This window comes from Lonchura striata, chromosome 9, assembly GCF_050655825.1.
Source record: "Lonchura striata isolate lonStrDom1 chromosome 9, ASM5065582v1, whole genome shotgun sequence".
Classification (NCBI taxonomy): Eukaryota; Metazoa; Chordata; class Aves; order Passeriformes; family Estrildidae; genus Lonchura; species Lonchura striata.
This window is the reverse complement of record NC_140711.1, coordinates 10,775,411-10,795,110: the sequence shown is the minus strand read 5'-3', so window position 1 is coordinate 10,795,110 and position 19,700 is coordinate 10,775,411. Positions and strand designations below refer to the sequence as shown.

General features: G+C 40.1%; 1 protein-coding gene across 4 annotated transcripts in view; it reads right to left on the bottom strand.

Annotated features, from left to right (window-relative positions):
* NYAP2 (neuronal tyrosine-phosphorylated phosphoinositide-3-kinase adaptor 2) overlaps nucleotides 1-18,142 on the bottom strand; it is a 137,022-nt gene extending 118,880 nt beyond the window's left edge. The window contains exons 1-3 of one of the 4 annotated variants that reach the window (XM_021553646.3): nucleotides 18,095-18,142; nucleotides 16,854-17,349; nucleotides 10,008-10,250 (exon numbers count right to left, since the gene is read on the bottom strand). In XM_021553646.3, the coding sequence (XP_021409321.1) occupies nucleotides 10,008-10,213 (206 nt within the window). In that variant the 5' untranslated portion in view covers nucleotides 10,214-10,250; nucleotides 16,854-17,349; nucleotides 18,095-18,142. The other 3 variants (XM_021553645.3, XM_021553647.3, XM_021553648.4) reach the window with 3 other exon arrangements.
* Nucleotides 18,143-19,700: the final 1,558 nt, after the last annotated feature.

The window sequence follows — 19,700 nt, the reverse complement described above, 5'->3', positions numbered from 1 at the left end:
CCTAACATCTACCAAAATTAAGCAGCTTGCTAATACAGTAGGATAATGAAGACCTGCATCATGTGGGCTGCCATTCTTAACTTTGTGATGGAATGCAGCTGGAGCTACTTGGAACGCACAAGCAGGTTTATTGAGGGGATTCTGGCATACCACAGTCTTCAGTGTTTAATACACATACAGGTGATATTCCCATGTGCTACTGCTTTCATAGAAAAGATAATCAAGTCCTGAAATAATCTCAGATAGAGACTCTAGACAAATATTTATAAGGAGCCTAACCATAGAGTCTAACCATAAAAAGTGGGTGCCCAAAATTCTGAGCAATTATGTAAAAGCAGACAGATCTCAAAGTAATTGAAATTTTTAATAAAAGTCAGTCCTTTGTCTCCATGTTTGTAGAAGTACCTGAAATGGGATAACTTGTATCAAAAAAGACAATTGATTCTCTCAGTATTTTCTTCCCACCAGAAAACCAAATAAAAATTCAATTTTAGTTAGGGCCAGATAGATTCACCATGCCCCTATGTGTACTTCCTAGCTCTGCCCATCACTTACAAAGGGCTGCTCTCAAACCTTACAGCACCATTAACCATTGTTACCAGCTCAGGGCACATGGAAGTGCAGAGTTCTCTCAGCACAGAAAGATTATGATGTTGTCTTTGTTCTTTCCCCTCATTAGAAGATACTCTGGTGGGACTTCATGTGTTAATTTCAGATTCTTCTCTTTTTTAACCTTATGCTTTTTACTGCACCCCACACATCTCACTTCCAGCACATACCATAGGTTTTTCTCCAACACCAATAAAAGGGGAAATCTCCATTGCAAATCACTTGCTGATTTAAAGGAATCAGAATACTAAAGCACAAAGTGATGCTCCAGGATTTCCTCTCCACTAGAGTGAGCAGCATTTAGCATTGATTGCTATTATTTTTAATCGGATGTCCGAAAAATTGAAGACCTACATCATTAGTGATCCAATCAAGATGCTTCTCCTACAACAAATATTGCATAACAGATTATATGAAATTTTACTGAAACTACCTTGAATCTCTCTGCCTACAGAAGATGAATGTCAAACTCTAACCAGTAAAATAGTGGATGTAGTCTCAGGATGAAAACAACTGATTTGGTTGTGTTACTGAGTTTTGTTAATATCTCACTCAAATTCATCTCATCTCCAAAAATTAGAAAAACGAGTTCACCAGTCAGGCTCCTACTAATGTGATTTTGGTGTTAGCAGACTATGTTTTTAATTAGCCTCTCTTGGTTTACTTATTGTGGATGGCTGCAGGATTGTCTCAGGTCAGAGTCACAAAACTGAGCATAAGATAAACAACTTCTCACACTCCTCAATACCTCTCTTTCATCCTGAGCATTCCACAAACAACAGGAATTTTCTACCCCATAGCTGCACACAGAGAAGCAAAACAAACTCTGTGTTTAATTATAGAAGATTATTCTCTAGATGGGCTACATTTTTAAACAATCTCTTTTTGCAGTAGTAAAGGACTCAGCAGTTTCCTTTTGTCTTTAAAGATTCAATTAAAAGTATGTTTCCGAAATTAAATTACAGCATGAAATTAGCTAAGGGTATGAAATACGGCATTTGCCCTGGCATTCAGGGGAAGGCTGTTCAAAGCAATTCACTTAATGGCTCCAACATGTGATCTCAACTTAATAACTAAAGTGCCCTCAGCTCACAGAGGATCTACTGGTGAGATGCGCCCTGTATAATCCACCAAAAAGAGAAATGGATTAAACCCAGGTAAATCTTATTAATTTATGGAAAATCCTGCAGTTACTCTCATTTCTGATCTTTAAAATGTTACCATTTTGTCAAGAAACACACTTGTTGGCAGGAATATTTCTGTGGGTTTTAGCTAGCTTTGGCCTTCTCAATCTTGACACAGTCCAGAAGCATCTGTCGGAGTCCATTGGATATGTTTGCTCCTCTGCAGCTTTCAGAGAGAACTGCTGGATGTAATTCATCACAACCACTGGGGACACGCTGCAGTTTATTCTGTGCTGCACTAATAGAGGGAGGGAAATGAGCAGTCCCCAAACTCCTGAGGTGCCCCTTTAGTCACCTGTTGGGTGCAATTTCAGCTCATGCTGTGAGCTGTCTTTGCTCTGCATGTGCTGGGTTAGTGCTTCAGAGGAGTCTAATTTCCTTTTGGGGTCCTTGGGTACTGTGCAATAAAAAGGGAAATGAAAACCAATTCCACTGACGCCCACCTTCTGTGGGCCCACAGCAGCTCCCTCTGCTCATTCCCAGGTTCCTGGCAGCTCAGAGGGGCTGCAGCACCTGCCCTAGCCCAGCAGGGCTCTCCCGAGAGCCCTGTTCTTCCTGGAGGAAGGCCCCATGCTCAGGACACACCACACAAAGGTTTTTTAGTTGGTTGGTGTCATGGGGTTGGGTTTTGTGTTGAGGGTTTTGTGCATTTATTTGTTTTTATATATTTTTTAACTGACTTCACTTAGGATTGCAACTTTAAATTAGAGTAGAAAGCCAGAAGGAAAAATAAAAGCATTCTCAAATTAACTATAAAACCCACAGCTAATAAGGTCTCTACAATCCATTTCTTCTCTAATCTCTCCTTGCTCCTATTTTAATCCAATCACACAAAAATCTAATCAGTGCACATACATATTCCTCTTTACATACAAATTTTATCCACTGTTGCAACATAGCCTGACAACAAGATGCCCTTCACCTGATGCTTCTGTTACAGAAGTGGTGTGACAGTCTCTTTTTCCAGAGGCACACCCAAGAGCAGACTCTACTTCAGGCTAAGAAAATAAACATCCCAATTAAATAATCAAGTATTATACTATGTTTCCCAGTGAAAGAATAGAAATAAATAAATAAAGAGAAGCACACATAGCCTGTCAGGAGGGTGCTGAGGAGAACATGCAAAGGGCACAGATGCCTGCCAGCTGGATGGGGCTTAAAGCAATCTTTATTAATATTAAATCCAGCCAAATACAGCTGTGATTCATGGCCCTGAAAAGAGCAATGAACTAAGCTATTTTGCTCAAAGGAAACATTTGTTTTTCTTCAACTTTATGAACAGTTATTGTTAAATGATTGATTTTCCTGAATGTACAAAAAGATTCACTCTTACTATTCTAATGCTGGCACAAAGCATCAGCTCTGCTGGGCTCTCAGACTGTGTTCCCAGTGTCTAGGACCATGGCTAGCTGAGATTTAGCCCTAACCCAAATCAATTTTTCTACTATGAGTTGTGAGGTTTCTTTCTACGTGTTTTTTGTACAAGTATCTGTCCTCCAGGTTGCAACACATGCTCTAAATTTGGGTCACAGGCAATTACAAAATTTGTCAGGGGTCAATGAACTTCAGCACGGAGCACTTTTTGGTTACTGGAAAACTTGAGCCAGAACAGATCAATGCTTTAAATTTGCATATGAATGGTGCTGTATTACTGGATGTATTCCTCTATTAATGAAGTCCATCCTAAAATAGTTATAAAAATTTCATCTGAGTATGCTTCAGAACAGTCTTCCTTATTTTTCATCCAGTCTTCATAACAACAGCTTTAATTACATTCTACTCTATGCTTTGCAATTTTATAGCATACTTGAAGACATTTTCCAAACAAATGTAAACCTTTGATTCCATATAATGGCACCACCAGAACTCCACAGGGTCATGTAAAATATTTCTACTGCTCTACATGCATCTTGCTTGCTGAGAGAGCTTTTGGGGAGGAAATGCAGGATACTTTTTTAGAGGAAGAACAGGATAATTTTAACTACATCCTGTAGTTGAAGAGTAATCAAAAGACAGTGAGAGAAGAGACTGGAAATAGAAGTGAGGTGGGAACAAATGGCTACAAACTGCCCATTAGGATCCATAGAGCCCCCAGGCTCTCTCAGCAGCGTGCCAAGAGCTGTGCCCGAGGTCCAGCACACCTCAGGGTGGCTCAGAGCCAGCAGCCCCAGCCTGGAGCTGGGATGGGAGCACACCCAGGGGGGCTTGGAGCCAGGCCAGCTCACACACTGACACAGGTGGTCAGGCAGTCCTGCAAGTACCAACAGCTTCGAGACACTTCCACTGGGTTTTTAACAAGAATAGGGGTCTGGAACCCCTTTAGAAGCCTTCTTGGCTCTCTATAACCCCACACTCCTAAAGTGCTTTTAAATAGAGCAAATGAATCCTGAGAGAAAAAAGTGCACCCACTAGATGGTGGATTGGTGTATGTCTGAGCTTTGTGTAACAATGAAGGGAAAGAGAGCATGCAAACTCCCTGAGAAGTATAAGTTGTAGGCAGAAGCCCTAAAAGAGAAAAGTTTTTGAAAATAACATCAAGATTTAGATAGCAAACTCATAATGACTTCTGCTTTATTTCCTTGGTCTTTTGGATTGTGAGGCTGGATATGGTAAATTTTAAATGACATTAATCACATGACTGTTCTAAAATAAAACTTCTCAGAATAACAGCAACAGCAATATAAAATAGTTAGCATTGTGTCTGTTGTTTATTTTGTGTGGCAATAATACAGGCAGCCATATGGATATGAGCATTTGGAAGGGAGGATTTGTTGGCTAGATCATCACATCTGTTTACTTATAAAAGCAACAAAAATACATTTGGAGGTCACTCACTGCACAGCCATTTTTCTTACTCTTGATTAAAAAAAAAAACTATCAACGCTATCCTTTCTACATTGAACCAATTTACAAAAGACACCCGAGGATATTTTAATGAGAAAAAGGCTTTGAAATCATAGAAAAATTAGTCTCTATCACACCTCATCAGCCATTTCCACCATAAGAGTGGTATCAGAGCAATAACTTAATCTAGGATGAAATGAGCATGCAACATGTCCAGGAGGAAGATAAAGAAAACAACAGTGCCCCAGTTAAGCTCCTCACAGCACAAACCTTTTGATCAAAGGAGCGCGTGCCACTGACCTCATATCCAAAAACGGCATTCACCAAGTAAACTCAGATTTGGATTAAAAGCAAAAACAAACAGAAAAGCCCCAAAACAAACAAACCCAAACAGAAACCCAAATGAAATACAAAAAAAACCCAAACAAACAAAAAGCCTCCACAACTTGCATCAACACATCGAGCCAAAAACAATGGGTTAACAAGCTTGTAACGTATAATATCTCAATAGTGTGTTTACAGGTATTTCAGCTGAGGCTCACACCATGACCCATAATATTTAATGTACTTCCTTCACCATTCTCTTTGAGGTCAGGCTATAAGCATACGGTAATCTAGCAAGCATAATTTTTTTCTGCAAATTTAGAAAGGCACAGTTTACTACACAGAATCTCAACTACAGACAGATGTTCAGAAAAAAAATACTTTCACCTAAAGTATTGTTCTGATTTCAAGACAAAACTATAAAAATTACATTCATAATGAAATTATTTTAGGTTATTTTTTTATTCTGTTAAAAATATCTTGGTAAAAGCTCTTCAGCATGTCCATATAGTCTAAGATTACACACATTTTCTCAGCTGAACAGAGCTTTTGGCAGTGAATAATCCCAGGCATAGAAATCTTTTTATATTTTCTTGCTGTCACCCACGCTTGATAACACAACTTTTAGCTAAGGGACACATAATTTACGTCTTGTTCACAAGGGAAACTAAGGATAGGAATGACAGGAAACTACAGAAAGGTAATACCTGAATTCAATTACTTCTACTACCATTTCAAAAAAGAAAAAAAATAAAGCAAGAGAAAAATATGATCTTACTTTTGTTGATGGGTTAGTCTTCAGTATTTGGTTTGCCAAAGAAAGGAGAGGTTATGTTGACAGCTGTTCATTACAATTCCCTCTTTACTACAAGAGCTTAACTCTGCCACTGGCTGGCTGGCCCATTTCTGCTAGCTTTAGCACACAACAGTGCTTCTAAAAGCTCCTCCTCTTGACAGCATCTGTCTGGATACAAGCACAAGCAAGGCTTTCCATAGAGCCATTTAGGTCCTGGGAACAAGCTACAAGTAAGGGAAACCATTAGAAGTAAATATTTTGATGACTAAGTCCAGGATTTGGCAGGCAGAAATTCATGCCCACTGACACCAGCAGCTTTACAGTAGAGTAGTCACATCTTCACAGTGTTGCAAGTGAAAATTACTTCCCTGACAATAACTTGAATGATGCACAAAAAATAGAAGCCAGACCTTTGAAAACATGCACTCTGATTTATGCAACATGTCCGAGCCTTCAGAGGAGGAGGGTTCATCATTCATTTCTTATCAGGCTTTTATATTTGTTCAATTAAAAAGGGAAAGCATTGGTGAAGTATCCACACAAAGCAATAATAAAGTATCTAAATATGTACATTTCAGTCATGGATGAGTCAGAAAGCAATTTCTAATTCCAACAGATGCCCTATATAAACTCCAAATACTCACCTATTTTCTGGCACCCACAACAGCTAAGGCAAATCTACCTTCTGTTCCCAGAAATGCTGCCCACAGCTGATATTGTATCATGGCAAACATACATCCCATGGTATTGCCAGTGAAAATGATACCGCTCCATAACTTTATTTGCAATTTATAGGCTCTGTGGACAATATGCCAGTACCTTCTCTTAATCTGGACACAGCTTCCTGAATAGACAATGATCGTGTAATGAGACTAGATGAATAAAAGATGGAAGAAAAATCATCTATACATTAGGCCCTATATACATATGTATTTATTGTGCCTTACTCTTAGCCACTAATCAGCACATTAACCTTATTTTCTCTGCATGAGCGCCAGGAACCGTACTAAAATTAGGTCAGAAATTCAGATCAGATCAGCTGACTAAGCCCAGCAAGATTAGACAAAGGCTAGTTGCTTTTATTTTTCCCAATCCAATATGCTGTGTTTATCTCCCACAATGTACAATGGATCTATACATTTTTCCCCACAATTAACCTATCAGAGCCAGACACCATGAGACAGCAACCACACTGAAGGTACATCAGTGCTACTGAGGAAGCACAGCCCAATGTATCCTCTAGAAAGCAAAATGCAAAATCAAACATTTTTTTTTCAGGTCATTTTTCAGATCTTGTTTCCAAACTGCTCAGACTAATGCATTTCAATGAATTTCAGTCATTCAGCATAGTTATGAGATGATTTAGGTAAATAACAGCTGCTTCTAAATAATGTTGTGTGTGAATGCCACCACTTTATTAGACAATATATTACTCATTATTATCTTGTTAATATACACAAACAGCCTTCTTCTAATACAGACCATATAAACATTAAAATTGAATAGCTTCTAAATTATTCAATAATTGGACTAGCAGGTAATTCTCTGTAGGTGCCAAAGACTTCTGGCTGCTTTATTTTGATTCTCACATAAAAAGAAGAGTATTTGTGGGAACCCCCTCTCCTCCTCAAAAATCTACCTGCAGTTAATTGCAGGGGATGACTCCCTTGTTGCTAAGGAGATTGTTTTCAGCTATTGGGAGTCTCCAGACTGGTGGCAGATACCACTGCACATGTGCATCACTTGCTATCTAGGCCACGCTCTCAGGAATTAGGGATAATATAAATACCCACCAAGATAAGGTAAAGACATAAAGAATATAGCACAGAACAAAGAAGAAATCAATTATCCTACTTTACCTTTCCTAATTGCTGCATTACAGTAGACAACACGGTCTTGGATGAATCTCTGGAGATTACCAGAGGGAGCCAACTCAATTGCAATCAACCTAAGTGACTTCAGACATGATGTTTCCTTTAGTCAAATCAAGTATTTTCCCTTGGTCTGCCATTTATTTTAGTTTTTTCCACCAAAGGTTGACCTCAAGTATTTTTTTTACCTCTCTAAGTTTACATGGGAGAAAGCAAAAAAAGACTTAAAGTGTTTTTCAAGATTTCCTGAGGTGTTTTCTTACATTGCTTCCTCAGGCAGATATTGTTCCACCCTCAGTGTTATTGAGACAAGTCAAGTGGGGAGGTATCACAGCACATGCCACAGCACATGCCCCAGTCAAGACAGCCATGACACACAGAGCATCACCACACAATTTCAGAAAGCTTTAGGCATTCCCCCACACACAGTAGCACCTTATCACATCAGAAGGCTTCAGGCATCTGCCCATACAGAGTAACATCATACCACTTCAGAAGGCTGCAAGCATCTGCCCTTCTTGTTCTTTAGCCCAGCCTTTCATCCCCTCATGTTGATGCAGTGCCCCTGTGTGCCCTCTGCTCCCTTTGGTGGTTGGTCAGTGCCCCTGGGCACTCCATGGCTCATTGCTGTCAGTGCTGCTCACCTGCTGCTCACAGCTGTGCCCACTGGGGATGAGGATCCTACAGCCCCATCCCAATCACACAGACTGTGTGCCTGCAGGGAGGTATCAGAGGGAATCACTGCCAACATAGTTTCCCACAGAAGAGCACTGTATTGAGGAAATGTAATCTCCAAACCACACACAAATACATGCTGTTCCTCTAATAAGCCTACTGTGTTGCTGGTTCTCCTGTCTTCTGGCTCTGTATCTGAGAATAAATATTCTGTTTTCATTGATCTCAGCTGAGTGTGGGGAAGAATTTCATGGTTTGGCTCAGTTCTAAATCATCTGTACTTATCCAGAGCTCTTCATCAAGTCGCTTTGCCAGGATCAATGAACAAAACCACACAAACCAACCACATTGTAGGAAATACTGTCACTATTCAAATGAGGTAGAGAAGCTTGGCTAGAGGACTATAAAGAACCAGGTAGGTCCACAAGTTAGTCTTTCATGTCCCAAGAAACCTATTCATAATGAAATCTGTTCTGGTACTTAGTAACCTTTATGGTCAAACATAGGAAAGTACATGCAAACAGATTAGTCAGAGTACAGCCTAATTACCAGCATTCACCTTAATTTCACATTATTCTTATCACTCCAATGAAATTACTGACAATCCAAATAGTTCCACTTCCTGGAACATAAAACAGCCATATTTTTGCTTTAAATTCCTTCATCTCCCTCCTCTCTCAGACTGTGTGTACTGCTCTTTTCCTTTTAATGTTCCATCAAAATTATCAGACTACTGAGGCGTTGCTCGAACGTTCACAGCACAGCATGTCTGTTATACCTGGGTGTACAGTACCCAAGACATAGCATAAAATTTAATCACTTAAATGGAAATACAGAAGGCTCATACTGGGAGAAAAAAATTCAAAGGACCTCCTATCAGTTTATGCTCAAGCCATCCATTCACATATAAAACTTAAGGATCTGGATGGAGGATTTACTTCTATTACAGAATTTTACCTTCACCTCAAGAAAAAACAATTTTTTGTACTGGAAAATATGTATGCAATAAATATTAATATCTATTCCATTCAACCTTCTTTTCCTCTCCAAGAGGCTGCAGAGATTTCATTGATATCCATTGGCACAAGCAGACAGGTCATGCAAGTGCTCCTCTCATTAACTATCAATTAAAATCAATGGAATTGTTCAAGAAGAGCTGTTATAGGGTTCTGCCCATCAGGGGCTTGATCCATTTTCCTGTAAGTGATTGCAATATTGTTACTGAGATCGGAGATCACAGGATTGAAAGGAAAATGTAAATAATAGACACTTAAAAAAAAAAAAAAGATGCCAATTAGAAAGCTTTGAAAATTTACCAGATTTAAACATCAGCTCAAGAAGAGTCTATTTTGACCCGTGAAACTGTCCCCATCTTGCTCACACACAAACACATTTTTGCAGAAAATATAAACTGTTCATCTAAACACGCTAAGAGGATGACAACCCATTTGTTACTAGATCTGCATCTATTCCAAACACCCAAATTTTTGTTACAAATTTCACCTGCTCAAGATGCCACATATACTCAAGCTATGTCTACATAATGTAAACCACATGTTAGAGGCCTGACAGAGGCCAGTGGTCTCTACTGCTTTTGCCAGCAAGCTGCTTAGAAATCAAATGCTCTACACATATTTACCATATCTGAATCCCTTGCTTTTCATTACTCTGCCAAACCACTCATCTTTTTATCAAAATATTTACCGTTTTATTGCTTCTTCTTGTTTTCGGCGTTTTTCACTCTTTTCTTTCAAGTAAGCCAGGTTTGTTTCATTCCTCATGCGATCATTCTCTCGAGCAATGTCTGATGCATTCTGTATAACCAAGCCATCATAGGCCTTCATCCCCATGTCTTCAATATACTGGAGAAAAGCGCCCAAAGTGACCTCCTCCTGATTAGAACTCATCATCTTGCAGGAGATAATGAACAAAGGAAAGCAACGTTTCCTGCAGGTTGAAAAACACATAATACCTTAATCAGTTGGAAAATAGCTTATGGTTTATGACAGCAAGATCGTGTCAGTTGTAATTAACATCTCCATAAGAGACAATTTTTCATACTTTCCCATTTAAAGGATAATAAACAAAGCAATTCAGAACACAGAACAACATTACTCAAGACAAGAGGAGACAAAACCAAGAGTCTCTTCTTCCAGGCAATGCAGATCCAAAAAATTACACTGTTTAAATCCCAAAAACATTTCCTCCCACCCCTTCCCATTTCCTAGCACCCATCAGTTTAATAAACACTGCCATCCTGAATCTTGGTTTGAATTGAACTGAGAAGTCTCCCATCTCGGGATGACAGGCCCCTTTTACAGTTTAGATAAGGCTGCAACAGAGCAGATTACCAGAAAAAAAATCCTTTTCTGACTACCAGAAAAAGTTCCCAATATCTGCAGGATATTCTAAAGTTCAGGTGAAAAGTGTTGTTCCATTTTTTGAAACTAAAAGCTTTCTTCAGGCTCAAAATTTAGAAAGAAATATTATGAAATATTTTCCCATATATCTTATTAATGTGATATGAGCCCATAAGCCCTGGTCAGCTGTTGCCCAACATCTTGTTAGCTTGAAGCTCCAAGAATGGACAAGAATGCCCAGCTGAGCTGGGACCTTCAGAACAAACCCTTGAAGCCTCCAAGAATCTGTATGCCAGAGGCATTACAGACACTGGGGTTTACAGCACCTCCAGCTAAGCACCTTGGAGCAGACACACTTAGACCCCTGGGTCATTCCTGGGTCTGTGGCAGGCAGCCTAAAAACTCTACAGAAAGGTCCCAAATGTTTTCCATTCATCAGCAGAACTCCTGGGAGTTGCAAGAGCTCTGGTGTATAGACACATCAGTAAATACTACAGGAGACTAAAGGCAAGGTAGAATTTCAAAAGATAGACTGTCTCTCTCTAAAGTCTGTGCTGGACTGGACTGGATTAAACTTACTAAACTAGTAAAATAGAAGTTTAAAAAAAATAGGACTGTTCCATCTTGTTTTAAATACTGATTATTGTAAGGTCCAGAAGCATTACAAGCTTGACTGATATTACCTGCACACAGTCCCAGGAGAAGCCCTCATCCCCCAGGCAGGGAGTTGGTGCAGGAGTCTCTGAGTGACTTGCTGGCAGAGCTGGCAGCTGAACTCAGCTCTCTAAGGCACGTTTGCTTATTCACTGCTACAGCATTCCTCCCTTCCCTGAAGAAGGCTGGCGTGGCTTCTCGGAATCAGCCTCAGAACATGCCAACATTACAACTAGAAAGGATCTTACTGAATAGGCAATAAGAGTCCTGTCTGCACACAGATTTTGGGGGCAGGGTTTCTGTGGAACCAGTGACAAAAATATTTTCCCTATTTCTTAGTGTAATGCTATATTTCTAATATATATAACATATGTTATATATATATATATATATATATATATTTATATATATATATATATAACATATATTTCTCTATATTTATTACATAGCTGGAGAAATAAAATTCTGATCAAGATTGGCACTGGTTTGAAATAAATAAATAAATAAATTTAAATGACCTTAAATATTCCAGAAATCCACTCCCGGCCTTCAGATCTGGGCCCTGACTCTAAAAATGCAAAGGATAAAAAGAGCAGAGAAATATCTATCTGCCCTTGAATGTTTTACCCCTTTTTTTTTTTTTTTGGGGGGGGGGGGCAGGGGGAAATTTTGAAGTGACAGTGGCAACAAGCAGCTACTTTCAGGCACTAAATACCTTAAAAGCACACTGAAAATTTCCCCTTTTTCTCTCATGCCTGCCTATCAAAATTGTTTCTGTACAATGGTAACACAACTGCTAAAATCATAAAGACTCAGAGGATGCAAAGGGTCCTTCTATTATCTCTCCTGCCTTCCAAGAACAACCTATCAACTAAGCCTTAACATTAAGATAAGGCTGATGTGGAGGGTCACTGAAGTGATCTTCAGGCATTTTCAAGCATGGGAATAAGCATCTCCTACTAATCCCTGCAGGGGAAAACCAGTGAAGGACATCTTGGTGCAGGCCAATGTGCCTGCATGCCATTTCACACAGCTCTGACACTGGAGCTGCCTAGAGCTCTGCTGGGCTGCAATATGCATCCAGCCATTCTGTATGGTCACCATAAGTAGCACACTGTCTGCACAGGAGGATGTTGGAAAGCTGGCAGTGAGCTGAATAGACTCCATGAATGTTATGATTCTTCTGCAGACATAATTTTGATTAATTCCTAACCTTGGTGATCAAAAAAAGTAAGGCCAGATAGCAAAGCCCCTTCCTGAGTCTCTCTCTACAGCATGAAGGCTACAAGATTAAAAGCAATGCTAACAGCACAGACAGCTCCAACTCCCCTTTCTCTAAACTCCTCAAATGATGTCTTCTTTTTGATGGTTAAAGTCTGGGCAGTTTCCCCAGTAGATGGTTATTTTATTGTCTATTTCATTTTTGACTTCTAGTAAAACCTTGTTTCAGCATATGTTGAATTAAATTCAAATAAACTTGCACAGCAGAGAAATCTCACCCTGGTGACCTGAATGGCAGTATTGTCATTGATTTCTTCAGTGACCATGGTTTACTTCTGAAATATAATAGGAAATTTTATAGAGAAGATAACTTCAACTGGGTTTCAATAAATGCAGTTCTCATCCATTTTTCCCCAAGACACATTATATGCTTTACATTGTCTTCTGTGACTATACTGCATTTCTTTCCCTCATTTTTTCCTTCATTTTTGGAGGTCAGAAATGAGCTGACAGTTAAGAATATGCTGAACCTCCTTGTGTTATGATGTTTATTTTTTAAACAGGAGGATGAGGTTATTCCAGTTGCAAAATAATTTAAAAAAAAGACCTTATTCTGCTTCATAAACTGAGGAGAGACTTTATATTCTGGTTTGCTACTGATGTTTTTTATTACTAAGCACATGCAAAAATTTACTATTTACTAAGTAGATCAAAATCCATTCTTTGTCCTAACAGGGCCCCAATCCCACAGCAGTACTGAGCAACTGTAGCTACTGAACTCCTCCTCTGACTGTTGATCCTTACATGCTTGTGACACCAAATTCAGTTTGGGGTACTCCTGGGGGTAGCTGGGGACACACAGGTATTTCAGAACCTTGAACCTGCTCTTATGACACTAACTCCAAAAAGCCTCTGTGCAAACAGCTTCTGATTCAAACCCCTTGTACCTCCCATGTATGTGGCATTTTACAGCCTCACTACATTTGCTAATAGTGAACAGTTGTGCATGCTATACTTAAACAGGGATTAAAAATGCAAACAGCAGGTGCAAAAAGCTTAATTAATTACTGTAAACATTTTTACAGTCTTAGTATTCCTTGGGCAGCACACCAGGACCAATTTTACTTACAGGTATTAATGCCACTTCAGAGAATATGTTACCTTAATAACTGTGCTCAATAGCTACAACAGGCTGCAGTCAACACTTAGGCCCCTGGAGTCCCATGCGGTGCCTGCCTGTCCCCCTCCTTGGAAAATGGCTGGACAGCACAGATCAACTTCTGAGCAAAGGTTCTGATGACTGGTAAACTCAGACAGCAGCTCCTAACCATTTGCCAGGGCAGATACACTCACAAGCAATGTTTGAGTATATTCATATTTGATTAAAACTGTGCAAATGCAATTTGCTAAATAAGACATGTAAACTGAGGCCCCACGATCCTGGTATCCCTAACATGCACACTGCAGTCAGGGATTTTGTTAGCCAGTAACAAGGACTATATGCAGTCACCTATGTATTTGTAATCAAACTGCTTTCAGTGCATCTTCTTTTCTGAAATCAGGCAGTCCTGAAAAATTATAACTGGCAGTTGCACCACTTGATAAATTCTTTAGACACTCCTTTCTTTTCCCCTCCTCATTGTGAGGGACAAAAGGAGACAGAAGGGCAGAGGAAAAGCCTTGGAATTTAGCTATTGAAGCTAACATACTGAGAAGTCAACAAAAATTGTTTGGAGGAACTTGCTTCTGACTGTTCACTGAACATCTTTGAAAATCTATCTGAGCACAAGGACACAAAGAAGGAGTTCTCCATCATGTACACTTTGCTTCTTAAAGACTCACACTGTGAAACCTCACCAAGAAAAAGCCACAATCACACCCATCTTGCTCACTGACACCTGCCCCTTCAGGTACCCCCAAACCAGACTCGCACTGGCACGGCTCGTGCCTTCAGCTGTCAGCATGGCAGGAGTAAAGCAAGAAAGATTTTTGTTTCCTACCCTGCCAATGCATCTGGGTTACTGGCAAGGGCAAGCAGTTGCTTTCCTGGTTTGCCTAAAAATATTTGCATAACTAAATTCAAGATCATTGTATTGATTCAGATCCAATTTCTGTGAGAGCAGAGTGCCTTGTGTTTCACAGGACACTTGCATACCTTACTTCTAATCTAATCCTTTGCTTTGACAACACACATACAGCGTTTTGGATCAAACCACCTCCTTTTCATATGATCAGTGTGAAAAAATATTGATTTCAGAATATGAGTAATCAACTGAATATCACAGTATCCAAGCAGTGCTACACGTGAAGATTCTGACATGCCATTCTCTCTTATTCACATCAGGATCCCCAAAATATCAGTTGCTTTTCAGCTTGCTTGACAGCCATAAGCTGCAGCTGTGCTGCATTGAAAATTGGCAATGCTGACATTAAACTGAAGGAGCTTTTTGAAGTAATGACAAAGGCACTGATTGCCTTCTTCCAAACCAGAGGGATTTTTTTTTAGTTTTAATTTTAGCATAGGAGAAGAGACCATGGAAAAACAAGTGTGGGCTTGCCCAAAGTCCTGAGACCAATCTCAGATTTATAAAGGCCTACTACACACCTCTCCAGTACTGCCTGCTTCCCTGCCTCCTCTCTTTGAAAGAACATCTGCTTTCTTATTACCTTTTAACTCTCTTCACTAAATTCATTATATCAGAAGGATTCGGCACAAACAGGGATAGCCAGCCATTCAACCCTCAAGTTTGAGCTGTTTTATTCTAGCTTCTTGCAAGAATAAAAGCAGACAGGCCAGCCACATCCAATTTTCACAAACTGCTGACCACAGCAGCACTAATAAGGACCTAATGGTATTGGGTAAAAAAAAAAAAAAAATACTGTCAGTGAATCAAGGAAAATTTAGTGAGGAAAAAATATACTACAGACTACTTTGCAGAACTCTCTCCCCACCATAACTGTGCCTTATATCAAGTGATATTTGAAATACCTAAACAAGTGAATGTGATGAGAAGTTGCTAAGAAATGCCTTTTAGAGTTGCATTCCCTGCTCATTCTTAACAATAAAATGACATTTCTGTTTCCACATACAGTGATGCTGGAAATTATGATGTCAAAGAGGAAAGACCTTCTGAAATCAGCTGCAACTTTCCTACTACATATCACTTGACAATGATATATGCAGCTATTTTAAGAAAAACAACTAAGGAATCACTACTGTCATTTGGAAGTACAAAATACACTTTATATTCTGGCTGGGATTGCAGATTACATACCTGGTGCTCATTGTATTGCACAGCATGAGCTCTAGCACCTGGCTGAAATCACTAAAGCTAAGTACTGCTGAGCCCTTCATTTAAAGAGGTTAAAAGTGTCTCCTTCAGTAGACTGAAATTGCTACTGCATGGGTTTAAAGGAATAGTCAATTTCTACAGACATCCTACCCTTCATAGGGAAAAGCCTACAGTTTTAAGAACTAAAAAAAAATAGCCTTGGCCTTGAATTTTGGCCCCCCTTCCAGGTGCCTTTTCAAAAGGAAAAAGGTCTTTGCTAACAATGACTCCTCTGTGACTCCAGGATGTAAAAAGGTGTTGTTTACTTTGCAATACAGCAACACTTTCATCACTTTTATTCCCAGAGGAAAATCAGGCTCCTCATAAACGTGTGGATACTGGACAATTGCAAACCTAGATTCAGAATGGCCAGCACTAAAGTGCAATTATGACTTTTTATCATCTCATTATTATGCAGACAACTTCTAAGTAACAGCAAGAAATAAAACCACACAACAAGCAGACATATACACATATTGTCTATGCAAATAGGAGTGCATTTGGACTCAGAAGAAATCATGAGCTTTTTGCTGATGGACTTATTTTTCCTCCTCTTTAAGAAAATGAAATGGAGATTTCACTACTACCAGCATCATGAGGTTAAGATGCTGTAAAATATTAATAGTGCAGTGCGTCTGATAAGTGACTATCATAGATGTTAGGAATTATTTCAATTAATTCATCAGAAAATACAAAAGAATGGTTTTAATTATTTAACAGTGCTTTATACAAACAAAAAAAAAATCAGCTGCCAAATGTCTTTATTACAAGCACAATCAACATGTGAAGTACACAAAACCAGTCAAATAGACTTTAGCTTTTAGTTTAGCAATGGCTTGATTATACCTTCTAGAAATACATGCAACCTTGTCACTATGCATTCTGACAACTCATTATTTCATTTTGTAATGTTATTTTTTTCATTCTAATTAGCACCATATTTTATTAGCATGCTCATATGATGTAGTAAAAGAAGTACGTACCAAAATTCAAGTCCACGGGGACCACTAAGTGCAATAATCAAGGTGACTTTTGCCTGTAAAAGCCCTTTCCTGTGGTTATCTCAGTGCAGTCGGAAGGGATATTTCAGCACCATAAGAAACAGAATTTCAGTTAGGCTCAGTTTTTTCTTCAGTTAAAGTGCATTAAATCTTGTTGGCAGAATTGCCCAGATTGTAGAATTCAACATCACTATAAGTCAATGTGTTATGTTACAGATCTTCTCAACGTACGATTAAAATGGCATGGAAAGTTTGGCTTTAAAAAATGAAGTGTAAAGATAAGACAGGTGCTTGCTTCTTTAAATCCACATTCAGAGAGGAGAGGGTACGGATAATGGGAGGGTATAAACAACACCCTGCGTTGAGGTCCAGCGGAGAAGAAACTGGATGATTTTTACCCACTTTACAACACAGACGATTACAGCACCATCATATGCACTAACACAGAGATTTCTAAGGTGCCTCATTTGAATATGTTCTGTGGAGACAAAAAGAAAGGAATATAAGGAACAGCAAATATCCTATCCAAATGGCTTCTTGCAGCAGGAAAGATGCTTGCTCGCTCATTGCCACTTACAGAAGGTCTGAAACAGTCTGGCTCGTGGCATCGTCTCTGTTTCTCCCCCGTGACTACAGGCAGGCTTGCTCTCTCCAGCTGCCGGGCTCCGTGGATGCTGCTGTTGATTAATCGGGGATTCTCAAACAAAGAGCAAGCCTACCTTCGGGTGCCAGCAGGACTGTGGGGCTCCTCTCCCGCTGCAATCCGGCCGCAACCAGCATCCCAGCACCTCGGACAGCTCCGCCGCGCCGGGCCCATGGACACGCGGCGCGCCGGAGCGGGGGCGCGCCGGGAGCCGGCGGCAGCCGCGGCGCTCCCGGCTCCGAGGCTCGGGCGCCGGCACAGCCTCCGAGCTAGGCAACAGTCTCGCCCTTACCGCCACTGCACTGAAGTCTGATTAGCAAATAATCCAGTGCGGGGGGAGAGGAGGGGATCTGCATGAGCAGCACTGTACATCACATGGAGTCTATAGGTAGGAAAGAATATGAAACAACGCCCTTTCCCCCTCCTTCTCCCTTCCCCAAAAAAGGAGAAATTGGTCTTCCACGGAGAATGTATAAGTTAACCTTTAGCCCATATTATGGGTCAAGGAAATGAGTAGCCACTCAAAAGCAACACCTAAGCCTCAGTTGATACCTCACATTGATGTATCTTTTGCACTCACCCTCACTGAAAAGCAGTGCAAGGCACACAATTACTGCTGACGCAGATGAGAATGCTGCTTGGGGAAGGAGGGGAGGAGCTTCTCAGCCCATCAAAACAACCTCCCACCACCTGCTCCCATTGCACGGGAACAAAACTACGCAGCTCGGACAGACTGAGCGTGACATTTATGCCGTTTGCCTTATATTGACATGCACACTCTGGAAAGAAGCATTCTGTTTGAAAAGCATTCAGGGTGAAACTACACAGTTTAATGCTCATCCGGAATTTGTGTAATGGTTTGGAAGAAAACATTTCCTTTCTTCTGAACCGGATCAATCTGTGTTATAGCTCCTCCTTGCAGAGTATGTGCAGTTTTGCTTTCTCTCCCCCAAACCTGCAGCTTGGACACAAAGCAAACGCGTTCACTCCCTGCGCCAAAGCCAGGGAAAGGAGGGATGGCTGAATGTGCACAGATTGCATTACCCCATTGTCAAATGACATTTCACTCTTTCTTATTTCTGAAGTTACAGGCACATTTTTCTCTAGTATAAATCTTGATTCTGATGTTACAGTAATAGTTGAATTTATTCCTAAAACTAAATAACAGAATTTCGGTCATGGAATGAAATCCTTTCAAAGTATTGCATGTTCACATGAAAAGCTGTGCTGGTCCACAAATAAGACCTCACCTTCAGAGTACAGGAGGACTTCTTACAGATATACTACCCCACAACTGGAATATCAACATTACCCCACATTCAATAGCAGTCAAGGTAGCCAACTAGACACATTGAAAAACACAGTGACCACCTTCATGCATTGGAACCACAGCCTGAAAAAAGCCTGATGCTAAAACTGCTTTCCATTCACTGGTAATTAATTTAGTGTGTTTCACTGTAATAATCGTGCACATCCCAGCACACCTCTTGCAACCCCACAAAATAGGGCAGTGAATTTTCCTCATGACACCCCCAAGAGACCATTTTCAAAAGGAAGTGTTACAAAGCCAGAAGAGTGGGGTTTGAAGATATGGAGGATGTTTCTTTATGTTAGGGAAAAAGATCTGGAAGGGAAGTACCTACAGGGTAGAACTGGAGGCAGACCTGTGAAGAGTTCCTCCCCTAGCCCAGAGGCTAGCCCCCAGCTCTGCTTCTGATTTTTTCTTTCCTTGAAGAATACCTTAAGAGCAGCTGTGGCCATATGGTAATTGGGAAACTTTTAAATTTTCATAAGATGGAGATTCCTGTCACTTCATAGCCTCTTATTCCCAATACTTTTCCAGAATTAAAGATCTTCTCTATCTCCACCCTAAGTCATGCACTGAAAACAGAGAAATTGCAGTCAAACTTCTTTCCAAGTTACTTTAACAAGGATATCACTATAAAGTCATTACAATTTCCTAAGTAACTTGAAGAACTACCAATCTTAATCTCAAAGTGTTAAACACTTGCCTATGTCTTCACCACATGGCTCATCCCAGTAACTGGATTCCCTGAGATACAATCCTTTTCCTGACTACCTATGTTATTGCACCTTTTGGCAATTTCCATATCTTCTCATTCTTGCACCTGGGAATCATAGGTTCCTGGGAATCATGTATCCATTCGCTGTGGAAGGAAATGTAC